Here is a 12,058-nt window from a genome sequence, read left to right on the forward strand (position 1 = left end):
TTTATACAGTACTGAGGTAGCATGCAAGGGGCGCACAGACGACAAAACAAATCGGTACACCTGAAACAGATTCTTCAATTCGAAGTTACAAAAGCATCATTTTTATAAACCGGAGCTGACAAATCATATACCTGATATTGTTTGTTTGTGCCCAAACAAGAGGCGGTTGCTAGTATAAATATTTTCACGACAGTTCACCATCATGCATTTTCATGTCTAATCAAGACAGAAGAGATGAAAATGGGGATTTAAAACTGCACAGGTGAAGTTGGATCCATGAGGAAGAAGTGTGTACAGTATGAAGGACCCAGAGAACGCTACAAACGTTACTGAAGCTACCGCAAATTTATGTCTGTTTTACAGGAAGAAGTTTGCATTTTGAATGGAAGTCCTATTGGAAGATGAAATAAAATCAGCCTGAGTTCATGAATATCATCGGTAAGGAGCGACTTGATTAAAAAGTGGTCAGAAAAATGAAACAAAAATGTACAAACCAGAAAATACACGTCGTCGTGTAGTTTGACACCGCCTTAGAATCACATTGATCTGTGTGGTCATTGGACGGTCTAAGAACCCCTCATTACCTGTCCTGAGGAAGCTGCTACTGCAGTTACCATGGAAACCAAACATCCTCCAGCTCCCTGAACAAAAGAAGACCTCAGGTTCTGATCTCGTTCTCTGTTGTTGAACTGTTTGAATTAAATTTTTGTGGCTTGTGTAGAGGGTAACTTTGTCGTATCTGGTAAATTTTACAATCACAGGGATATTTTTTCCTCATTATTTTGTACCTTCAGTGCATTTATATGACTTTATATTTTTCCTTTTTCAGTCTGCATGTTTTATATATTTTTTTTGCTGCTGAAATGAGATGAGCTCTCTTTTGCTTTAATTTTTTTCAGTGTCAGTCTCACCTTTTAAAGAGGGGACTTCACGTGACATGTGACAGTAGGTTATCATGGTCAATATATTCCCATTTGGTTTGAGGTAAATCTCAACATAAGTTAGTTATCTTTACAAAAACCTCATGGTTAAAACAATGCAGCGGTTTGGTTGGCCTTACGAAGGATAACTATTTGTTTAAGTAGAGGGCAACACAATAACCATCTCATTGAAATAAATGAAAAAAATTATCATATTAATGACGAAGAATATGATCAAGTAATAGATGTATTGATTGATATTTGCTATTGCATACTGAAAAAAGAACCGAACAAAGTGCTTCATAACCATGTGAGCGTCCTTCTGGGTCCTCAGCGTGACGATGGAGCCGCCAGCTCAGGGTTTCCATAGCCTCAGCAGGCCGTCCTCGCTGTACGTGGCGATCAGATTCTCATGTGGGTGGTGAGCGATGCCGATTACGTCTTTCTCATGAACCTGTGGGCGCAGACGAGCACGGGTCACTACGCACACATCAGTCTGGCCCTCACTGACGCCAAGAATCCAGTGAGACTCTGATCATTTGTGAATATTAGCAACAGAGCTTACCGTCAGCGTTTTCTCCAGCTTCCCTGTCGTGTAGTTGAAGCAGTACAGCACTAAATCCTCCCCCACACAGTAAATCCATTCCCCGCGGGGCGACAGTGTGCAGCACACGAAGTCTGCTCCCTCCTTTCTGTCTGAGCTGAAGGTTTTCACACTCTGAGGAGGGGGAAGAGAAAACATCACTCCTCCACACACTCAGATGTCACACAGGTGCACGATTTTAGTTTCACAGGTTTTCAAGCCTAAAACACCTGTATCTAAACAAAGAAAACATTTAATATGATTTGGATGAGGACTTTAAAACTCAATTCAATTCCTCATCATAACTTTTTTAAAACAGGGTCTGAACTTCTTGGCATTGATTTCTGCTGCAGGTATTTTCTAATATTCAATAGAAAAATGATGAATTAAAGAAGTAACCTGAATATTGGCAAATTAAGAGAGTGGATGATATGAGGTGATCGGCAGAGCGCTCACCTGACCGTGCATGCTCATGATGAACACTGTGTTGGAGTGGTTGCAGATCACAAAGTGCTCTGGGTTTTGGGGGATGGGAATCACATTGTTGACCGGGACATCTGATGTTCTCGACAGAGACTTGAAGGTGTGGATACATTCACAGGATTTAGCATCCCAGATCTGAAAATCACACAGAAAAAAAAACAATCCGATGTTTCATTCCGTGCAAATCCTTTAATAGTGTGTCACAATAATAATCCCATTAATACCTTAACCGTGCCGTCAGATGAAGCGCTGATGATGTGAGATCCGTCCCCAGTGAAAGACGCATCGTTTACAAATGATGAATGGCCGTTTAGCTCCTTTAGTGTCTTGCCTGACCTCAGCTCATGGATCCTGAAAGCAACATTGTTAGAAAAGTGAGCGTTTGAAAGAGACTGAAATCAAAGCAGTGCTGACTCATTTCAACGTTTCAGCAACCCGCTATTAAACTCCAAAAGCGGATTTCGCTCGAGAGCAGACAAAGACGCGCCGCTGAGCTGCTGATGTGTTTATTTTTAGCTCCAGTTGAGTGACTGGGTGCCGATTAGCAAAACCGTGACAAACTGCCTCATGCCCACGGATTCACTGCGTCTCCCGACAGAAGATTTACCATTGTAAACAATTCTCCAGGCTCGTGGAGCGGCGAGCGGAGGAACACGTTGCAGCTTTGTGCCTCAGCACATGGTTTCTGCGCTACACCCACACAGCACATGTGCAGAGGCTCAGCCCACACCCTCCAGCAGTCAGAAATAACATTAAAACTCCTCGGCTATGAAGAAGATATGCATTATGGACAGGAAATCAGAAACTAAACACCCACACACTTCAGAGCGTCGTCACACTGAGGGGGACTCTGTATGTGAAGAACAGATGATACCTGTATAAACCTTTACTGATGTTATAAAGGTTTAAACATAGTCATAAACATCCTACGTTAATGTTGAGAATGTTTTAATAGTCGATATAAATATCATGTCATGGCAAAAACATAATAAACTGATAAAAGTGGAGTAAATATGATATTCTTCAAAAAAAACAAAAAAAAAACTAAACTTGACAACTTAACTCAAGAAGACACGCCTGCTTCTGTTTTGTAATCCTGTGTTTGTTTTGTTCTACTCTCTTCCACACTCTGTTCATCTTCTGTGGGATGTAAGAAAAGCTTACTGTGTTTTCTCAGCTGAGCTGGCGCCCATGTGTGCTCCTTCAAAACTTTTATGAATCATGTTTGAGGAAAGTCATCTCTCTCGCTTCCCGCCCACAGCAGACAAGTCAGAGCTTCAACAAAGAGCTCACGTTTTTCCTAAGATCAGTGCGAGATACTGGAGTCTTGACAACAGTAGGCTCAAGTAAGGATTTTCATTTTACTTTAATTTGCTTTTATTGTTTATCACTGTAAACTTTTAATTCCTGTCTGAATCCCTATCCAGCATAATGCTAATGGTTTGCAAAGCTTTCCAAATCCTGTGTATATTAAACAAAAGATCAGGTAACACTTTACTTGAAGCCGCCCTGCATAACACATTATAAGTACATTCATAAAGCATTATAATGCCATTATAACATGTGTAGCTGTAGTTATAAACATTCATAGATGATCACAATGCCAGGACCAAACCCTAACCCTAACCCTAACCCTAACCCTAACCTTAATCCTATGCTGTATACTGCTGTATAGTGAGTTATAAAGCATTGTGATCATGTATTAGTGTTTATAACTACTTACATTGTGTTATAAAGAGGGGCTTCAAGTAAAGTGTTACCAAAGATCACAATGTGCTTATAGTTAGTTTGAACATCATTAAATGAGAAATTTTAACCACTGGACAGTGAGCATCTGCCATCCTTCATCAGTGCTCTGAGAGCCACAATACCCACACATCCTAAAGGATCCTAAAGCAACCTGCAGCTTCTGATCCCTACTGGGAAACAGAAGCTGCAGGTTGCTGACTCACTGAACAAATATAAACACCACAGCATCGAACCCCACCTGATGGTCTGGTCAAAAGAGGCACTGAGGATCTGGCTGCTGTCTTTCGTGAAGCTCAGACAAGTCACGCCTTTGCTGTGAGCGTGCTCAAACCTGCGCAGGCACAGGCCACTCTGGATTTTCCACACCTGTCCCAATAACACACACACACACCATGAAAAAATGATCTGCACAACATCAATAACACATATGATCAGATTTGTGCTGACATTATGAGATTAAATGAACAAATTAAATGAAAAGCAATCCCACCTTTATTTTGCCATTCTGCGCTCCAGTGGCCAGCAGATCTGTGTCCTGACTGAAGCACATGCACAGCACCGCATCGTCCATCATCATGAAGCTGTCCTGGGCCTGATACTTTAAATCCTGATTCATCGACGTAAACAGAGCATTCAATGCATGAAACACAACAGCTACACGAGCAAACATGCACAGTACGATATATAATCCATCACGGCGTTCACCTTGCTGATTTTTCCCGTGTAGAAGTTCCAGACCTCAATAAAACCATCAACTGATCCAGTCACCAAATACTTTCCGTCGGGTGAGAAACGAGCACATTCAACATGTGACCGTCGACCAAACTGCGGATTTAAATCACACACAGAAAACATCAAGCTCCGTGATTTTATTTGCAACTTTCCATTCATGTGGGCGGTGCAGTGGAGCAGTGGTTAGCACTGTGTGTCCCTGTGTTCACTGTGATAGACCGGAGACCTGTCTAAGGTGAGAATCCCCTTCATTCTGCCGTAGTCAGTCGAGATCTGCTCCAGCACCCTGTGATCTTAGTTTGGACAAAGTGGGATAGAAGATGGATGCATGGAAGCGTCATTTGACCTTCAGGTAACATGAAGTCCTCTAACAGGTGTGGGCTGACCACTCTCAGTGTGACCCTCTGCAGCTCCATCTGGATGTAAGTGATGAGAACACCGCATGAGGCTAAAAGAAGGCCCTTGAGGTGAAAAATGCAATTAATTTTTGTGTGTGTATGTGTGTGTATGTGTGTGTGTGTGTGTCGGTGTTTGTGTGTGTCCTTGCTTTAATTTATTTCTGGTGTCATGACAGCCTTATGCAGTTGTGGACTGACCTCTGACTGACCTAGTAGTGATTAAAATGCTCAACCACAACATATTTTCCTTTTTTTTTCCGGGTTGGCGTGTCCTCCAAGCGTTAATGCTTCATTGTGGGTAATCATCCGGTTGTAATGGTGAAGGTTAGAGTCACAGATGAGGGAATGCTTTATTCAAATGAATGGGCCCCATGTGTAAAGCTGTTGATTACCATAACAGCTACAAAATGCATTCAAACTCACAGAAAAGACAGAAGAATGTGAGGTGACGTGTGTTTACCTTGATGTGGCGGTACAGCTGCGTCGGGTAGCTTTCTTTCTCCACCAGCCGCTCTTTGCTGCCAGATGTGTTGATGTTTATGTCAGGGGAGAGATGGCCTGGATACTGCTGCAGTCTCAACGACTGCAATAAAGTGGAAGAACAGTAGTCACACACAACACTTGTGTGATACTTAAGTATCACAGTCAAAAACCCAAAATAAAGGATAAAACCAAGAAGCACACCAAAAAAACTGATCTTTTGAATATTTCTGCCTCTTAAATCACTGCTTTCTATAATAAAGTATTGCTTCAGTAAATCATTCATAATAGCAGCCACTCAAATTCAAACCGCAATGTACAATTATTTCATTAAACAATTACAACCAAATGTTGAACGTTCTCAGTTTTATTCCTCAGAAAGCTCTTATTTGTTATCCATGTCCCAGAGAGCTTTCTATGAAACTGTGGGGGTGTGATTGAATTCCCTCTGCAGATTAACAAATCAAATGATCTATTATGCTTGTTTCATTTTGCTGAACTGTGGTTGGTGTAATATTGCTTAAAAGTCTCAGTTGTGACTTGAAAACATCTACAGTTTTGGAAAAAATTTCATCTTCATGTAGACACTCATTGCTCAAAGTTAGGAGTCTTTGAAAACAAATGATTTGTAGACCTTATAATAAGTTTGTGCAATAACAAGAGTGAGGAAAAAAAAAGCAGAAAGAAGGAGTTTGTTTAGTATCTTTATTTCACCGGCTGAGAGCCATTTGAGTATTGATTCAGTTGCTTCCTTGGCCATGCAATTACAGTGAGTATTGAGAAGACTATCGATCGGTATACTCACGCCGACTTGTTCCAGGAGGCCGATGAGGCGAGAAGGAGGAACCACACTGACCTCGCTCACCAGAGCCTCGGCTATCGCTCTGCGCCGCTTCTCCTTGCTGCTGCCTTTTGGGTACGCCTGCAGTGAGAGCGATGACAGTCTTAATTGAAGAAGTTCACTCCAGTCCCACGTCCTGAGGGAAGACGTGCTTTTTTTTTTTTTTTCTCACCTCACGAGGGTCAAAGTAGGTGCATGTCAGCAAGCTCTCCAAATGCCTGTAGCGGTCCGGCTGGGTCTGCTTCAACATGATCATCGGGTCCGTCTGTCTGAGGAGGGACCGAGCGGCGCCAACTTCCCGCATTTCAATAAGCTCCATCACAACCTTTCGAAGGAAACGGTGCTGATCAAAAGCTGCTAATTTACAGAATATAACCAAGACAAGAATGAGCATAAAAATGTACCTGCTCGTAAAGATCAATCAGTGTGTTGTCAGGCAGCTTGAGAGACTCAATGGCCAGCAGGACAGAATCCCAGTGGCCTCTGTTTATATCTGCAATAAAGCTGTCAATGCTTTCCACTGTGTTCAGGGAGACTGTGGTTTCCTCCTGTAGGGTTGTCAGTGTTCGGTAGAGGTTGTTCTCCTTCAGGTACTGCATGATCAGACGGATCACGCTACAGAAAGGAAGGAAAGGTGTCAACAAGGGCTCACTGGGAACACAGACTGATCATCTCACTGTTAGAAATGGTCACATGCGGCTCCAAACCGAAATCAAAACAAAGGATTACATTTGCAGCTTGCTCCTCTGGAGGACAGAGAATCCTGCCTTTCATGGAATTTCATCGTGTCCGATACTGAACACGTTTGAGCAATTATTTTCAACCTTGTCTCTCATTTCTGCAGGACATTAAATTTTATGGCTCTCCATGTATCAATTTTAGCTCACAGACACACACGCACACACACACACACACACACACACACACACACACACACACACACACACACACACACAATTTTAAGCATCTGCTCTCTGAATCAACATCACCCACTGTTGCACTGAGATTATCTTTGCATTATTTTCCCCACAATACTCTTTGTTTTCACAATACAGGCACTTTTCTTCTCCATGAAAACAGTCCAATAAGAGAAGCACCCATATGTTATCGTGCGACAGGTAAACACATTAGATCTACAGGCACATATGTGAAAGTTCATTATATGTTGTATTAATGACAAACAATTGTGATCCTGACTCTGAAGTACATTGTGTATTTGCTTGGATGAAAGAAGTCTGAGGTCTGGACCTTCTTTTTGTTCAAAATAAAGTGACTCAATGTACCATTCTGAGCCTCCTTGCTTGAGAGAAATTCTATTGCATGCTTTACTGACCACAATAATGGCAGGTATTAATATTAAAAGGTCTGTGTGACTGGGTGGGAGTGTCCCCAACCTAACCCCACATGGGTGTGCGCGTCGAAAACAGCATCAGAGCAAAAAGACAGATGCATGAACTATTTATAGACATATAAACATCACATCAACATTATGATTTTCTATTAAATATCCAAAAGGAGACAATTTGCATCCCAGTTTGTGATGCGTAGCAAACCCACATGGGTTTAAAGAAAACAGTGTTTTCTTTTTGCATGATCACACAGGTGGCCTTAAAAAAACATAAGCAATAATAACTTTCCATTTAAAATAATCAACTAAAAGTCAGAGAGAAGAAAACAGAGTGCGCACTTACTCCGCAGGCTCCATCTCCACGGTCATGCTGCTGCTGCCTCCTGCCGCTGCCGCACTGGACTGACGGTGTGGCGGCTCGGCGCTCGCTAGAGCCACGTGAAGGCTGCTTGCAGAGGACCACCCACTACACGTGCTCCTCTTGTGTCTCGCCGCTTTTTTTTTTCAGCAGTCCCTAAACCCTGTGACTGGCGTTTTGCAGCTGCACCTCCTTCCTCCTCCTCCTCCTCCTCCTCCTCCTCCTGACGCAGGCGGGATCCGGAGACGCGGAGATGTTCCCGGGCACGTTGCGCGATGCTGCAGCGGCACTTTCAGGGTACACACACCCACCAACGCAACATCAGCACCAGAACCTCGTGGCTCAGAGCGTGCTTCTCCTCGCTCAGGAGCAGGGAGAGTTCTGGTGGTCGCCCTGCTCATCAACATGCAGACGCAGAGCTGGATGCGTCTGGGCCTCATGATCACCGAGTCTATCAGTCCCTGTACGCACGGTGATTAAAGACCATTACCACATTTGTCTCTAATTACACATGCCGTTTAATGCTCTCGCGCACTCCGAGTGTTAATGAGCCACTTCACTGAAGGTTTTTTTTTCAATCCGCCTGCTTTTGCTTCTCGTTAAGTCACGATTTCTAGTCCTGACAAGAATATCAGCCTCCTGTTGGAGCAATTAGCTGATGAAAAGCTTTTAAAGATATGCATTTGAAAAGCAAGATACATGTCTCCTTGTAACATGACTGTCGCAGATGATCCAAGATCAGAGGCTGAGCGTGGGTCTCAGTACAGAGGGGGCGGAGCATTCTCTACGGGCCCTTATGATAGTAATTTTACCATTCAAACAATACCTCATCCTACCATCAAACAACACACTAATGCTCACTTTTATTGAGCCAAGCAAACCTACATGCCTCAGAAAGCAGAATAAAGTCACAAACCAGTTCACAAACTTGTTCTAAAGAACAAATACACTTATGCACGCACACACACGAGCACGCTCACACACACACGCACGCACACATACACACAAATGCAGCCTGACAGCTGTCAATCTCAGAGCGTCCGCTGTCCATGGTGCTGAAAACTTAGATAAAACCTCACTGGCTAAATCTGTACCATCTTTGATACAGCTTAAATATAAAATGAACACAGCTGGTCTAAAATTACACAATGTATTCAGATAGATATAGACACAGCTATCTATGTCTATTGGAATTCATGTATATTAGAAAAAAAATAGACTCAGCGGCCTCTTATAGTTGAGAGCAACACAAGGCACATTCAAATAGGCAGGTGTTTAAGACCACAGCATTCTGATAAAGATAATATTTTTGAAGGTTTCACTGACTCACCAGTGGCTCCGATGTTAGGTTTTGGGTAGTACCGCTAGTGGCTAGCATAGTGTTTAGCATACTGTTTAACTTCCCTCCAAAGAGTTCAGATCAAGTGCAAAAGAAAAAACTCGTTCATGCCGCACAGCCAATCAGCGCTGGCTTACAGCTCTGATGCATTCATGGACAGTCGTAATGTAAGAATTGGCAAATGGCAGCCCACAATCATATGCGTATACCTTCTCACACACACTGCACATTTTATTTTAATAATTTATTTACGAGTAAATGTGAACACATCACATGAAACGGGGCCCTATGACCTTGTGGGCCCTGGGGCGACCGCCCCCTTGCCCCCACTCTGGCTCCACTACAGTCCAAGATGTTATGAATATCTGCAGATGTTCATGTCTTTGGGTCACAGATGAAAGGAATTAAGGCTGCAGTAGCATCACATGTCAGTGTGGATTCCTTTACAAAAGTGCTTTGTGGCACATATCTCCCAATATACAATGAACAAAATGTAACAAGCAGAAATAGTACAATAAAACAAAGAAAACAGCAATATGGCTTCACAGTTGCTTCACAGATGTTTAAGTGTGATGTGCAGAATATGTGAATCAACCGATGTGTGAATTAAAGGTGGTTCTGAAGCTGTTTCTGGGTCTGTTTGTCTCTGACTTGTTGCATCTGTAGACTTACCAGAGGGCAACAGGTCAAACAAGCTGAGCTGTGATTGATGGTGTTCTGTGCTCTGCTGTGGCATCAGGAGGTGTAAATGTCCATCAGGGAGGGGAGAAGGCAGTCAAAGATTTGCTGTGCTGTTGTGATTATCCTCTGCGTGCTGTGATACAGTGAACAAATGGCTCAAATCGTCAAATCTAACCCATACTGTATATTGATTCATTATTGATGCAGTTCTAAGCTTTACCATTATAAAGAGATATCCATCCAGCTTCTATAACTGCTGATTTATCCACTTCGGAATGGCTGGTTTCAGAAACAAACAGGCATCAGTCATGCAGATTCTTTCTTTCTTTCTTTCTTTCTTTCTTTCTTTCTTTTTTTTTTTTTTTTTTTTGAGGTGGCTTAAAACACAATTTTCTAACCATATATCAATTTCTAAAATATGTTTTTTTGTTCACTCAATAGGTCCGGTGAGATCTGTTTCTCCACTCTTTTGAGGTATCGCGAGATTTGAAGTCTCGTTCATCACAGGTGTGCGCTAATTGAGCACGTGACCACGCCTCATAAAGATCTCACCGGAGTCGCTGTTTTTCTTTTTTTTTGGACTGTTTTTTTTCTTCAGTATTTCCTTTCATATTCACCTTCTGTTCTTTGTCAGACAGATGCAAAGATGTTTCTTAACAACAACAACAATCAGGTGAGTCTACGCACTGGAGGTTAATTAATTAATTAATCTCACTTCATTCTGAATTCCCTGCAGGATTAACGTTGCATTATCGGTGTGTGTTCCTGCAGAAGGTGGTCCTGCTGAGCGCCGCTGCCCGGCTGGCTCAGCTGCCGCTGGTCCGCTCGGCCTGCGCCGGACTGTCCGTCCTGTACACCGACACCAAGCGCTCCCATCCCGGCCTCACGTCGGTGTGCGACGTGCTGGAGAGCAGCGTGACGGCCGCCCGTGTCACGGTGACACCGGTGATCGAGAAACTGGAGCCGCACAGTGAGTCCCACAAACTCTGAACGTTTGAGACAAGAAAAACTATAACTGATTTATGATGATGCACTCATTTGTAATCCTATCACATTGAAATTGATTTCATATAAAACAGAGAAGCAAATATTTTGCTTACTGATCAAACCACATCAGTCTTAAAAATACATGTTATACCAGTAAGTACTTTGTCTTAGCAGCATCAATCCAAAAATGATTAATTTAATAAAATGTCAAATTAAGAATGTGAATTTGCTTGATGATTTTCCTGAGGCAGTTTGAACACACCACACTCTGCTGTATGTTTTCCACAGTTTCCATTGCAAACGCTGTTGCTTGCAGGAGTCTTGACTGGCTGGAGGCTTCATTCCCTGTGCTCCTTGCACCCACAGATGAGGTGAGTTCTTCTTTTTAAATTCCAGCAAACATCCCAATCCGGCACATTTTCTCCCAAAAGGACCAACTCATAATTCCTCACTTAGATTGTTGCCTCTGCCAAGAACAAGTTGCATGACATTCAAGCTGCAGTGCAGCACGGCCTCATGTGGGTGACGACTGGGAAACACGACGGGGCAAAGCTGTCGCTGGTGGAGAGAGCCGTGTCTGTGGCCGATGTGAGCCTGGACTCTGCTCTGAACTTCTCAGAGACCCTGTTAGACCAGGTCTTTCCCCCTGAGGAAGATGAAGGTAGTGTTCTAGTTATTTTTTGAGTATCTGCTGTGAAAACAGATTTGATACCATTTATCTTTGTTTTATAGGAGCAGACAAATCATCTGTGGAAGGTTTTGAGGCTGCCAAAGTCCAAAAATGTTACCCTGAGCGAGTTGTGACTCTCGCTGTCAAGCTGTGCAGGAGAACCTACAGTGTGGTTGGAGCCAAGGTTCAGTCTGCTCAGGTGAGTTAGAAAGGACAGGTGGTGTAATAATAAGTGAGAATACTTAATGGTAATTTTGTTCCATCCTGAAAGTCTAGCACTCTACGTCTGTTAGAACAGTAGAAGTGTTTGATTTTGGTAAACCTGTCCACTGTGGTATTATTTGTACTCTCTGTCTTAAAGTTGCATCTGAGTTTATCAGTAACAAGAAAATTCCAAGTCTACCTTTTACTGAAATAGTTTAATCTTTCATAACCATCTTCCAATAAATGGCTAATCCCAAAAAAAAAACATGTTTTTAAAGGAATTAA

General features: G+C 42.7%; 1 protein-coding gene across 1 annotated transcript; it reads right to left on the bottom strand.

Moving 5' to 3' along the window:
• Positions 1 to 1,210: 1,210 nt before the first annotated feature.
• LOC115390033 (WD40 repeat-containing protein SMU1-like) lies at positions 1,211 to 8,003 on the bottom strand. The gene is made up of 12 exons (XM_030093689.1): positions 7,878 to 8,003; positions 6,591 to 6,801; positions 6,359 to 6,511; positions 6,151 to 6,267; positions 5,326 to 5,448; positions 4,441 to 4,560; positions 4,226 to 4,342; positions 3,974 to 4,101; positions 2,211 to 2,337; positions 1,960 to 2,121; positions 1,486 to 1,638; positions 1,211 to 1,374 (listed from the first exon to the last, which is right to left on the bottom strand). Exons 1-12 carry the CDS (start codon positions 7,901 to 7,903, stop codon positions 1,276 to 1,278), a joined length of 1,536 nt encoding a protein of 511 aa, XP_029949549.1. The 5' UTR covers positions 7,904 to 8,003; the 3' UTR covers positions 1,211 to 1,275.
• Between the last annotated feature and the right edge of the window lie 4,055 nt (positions 8,004 to 12,058).

Source organism: Salarias fasciatus, chromosome 6 (genome assembly GCF_902148845.1).
Source record: "Salarias fasciatus chromosome 6, fSalaFa1.1, whole genome shotgun sequence".
NCBI classification, from domain to species: Eukaryota; Metazoa; Chordata; class Actinopteri; order Blenniiformes; family Blenniidae; genus Salarias; species Salarias fasciatus.

Excerpts from the sequence above, each read along its gene's own strand:
- LOC115390033 (XM_030093689.1), bottom strand. The coding sequence starts at position 7,903 with ATGACCGTGGAGATGGAGCCTGCGGA. Across the intron at positions 2,338-3,973 it reads TCTTTTGACCAGACCATCAG|GATCCATGAGCTGAGGTCAG; the intron begins GTGGGGTTCGAT and ends TGTTGCTTTCAG. Across the intron at positions 1,639-1,959 it reads TCATGAGCATGCACGGTCAG|AGTGTGAAAACCTTCAGCTC; the intron begins GTGAGCGCTCTG and ends CCCCCTCCTCAG.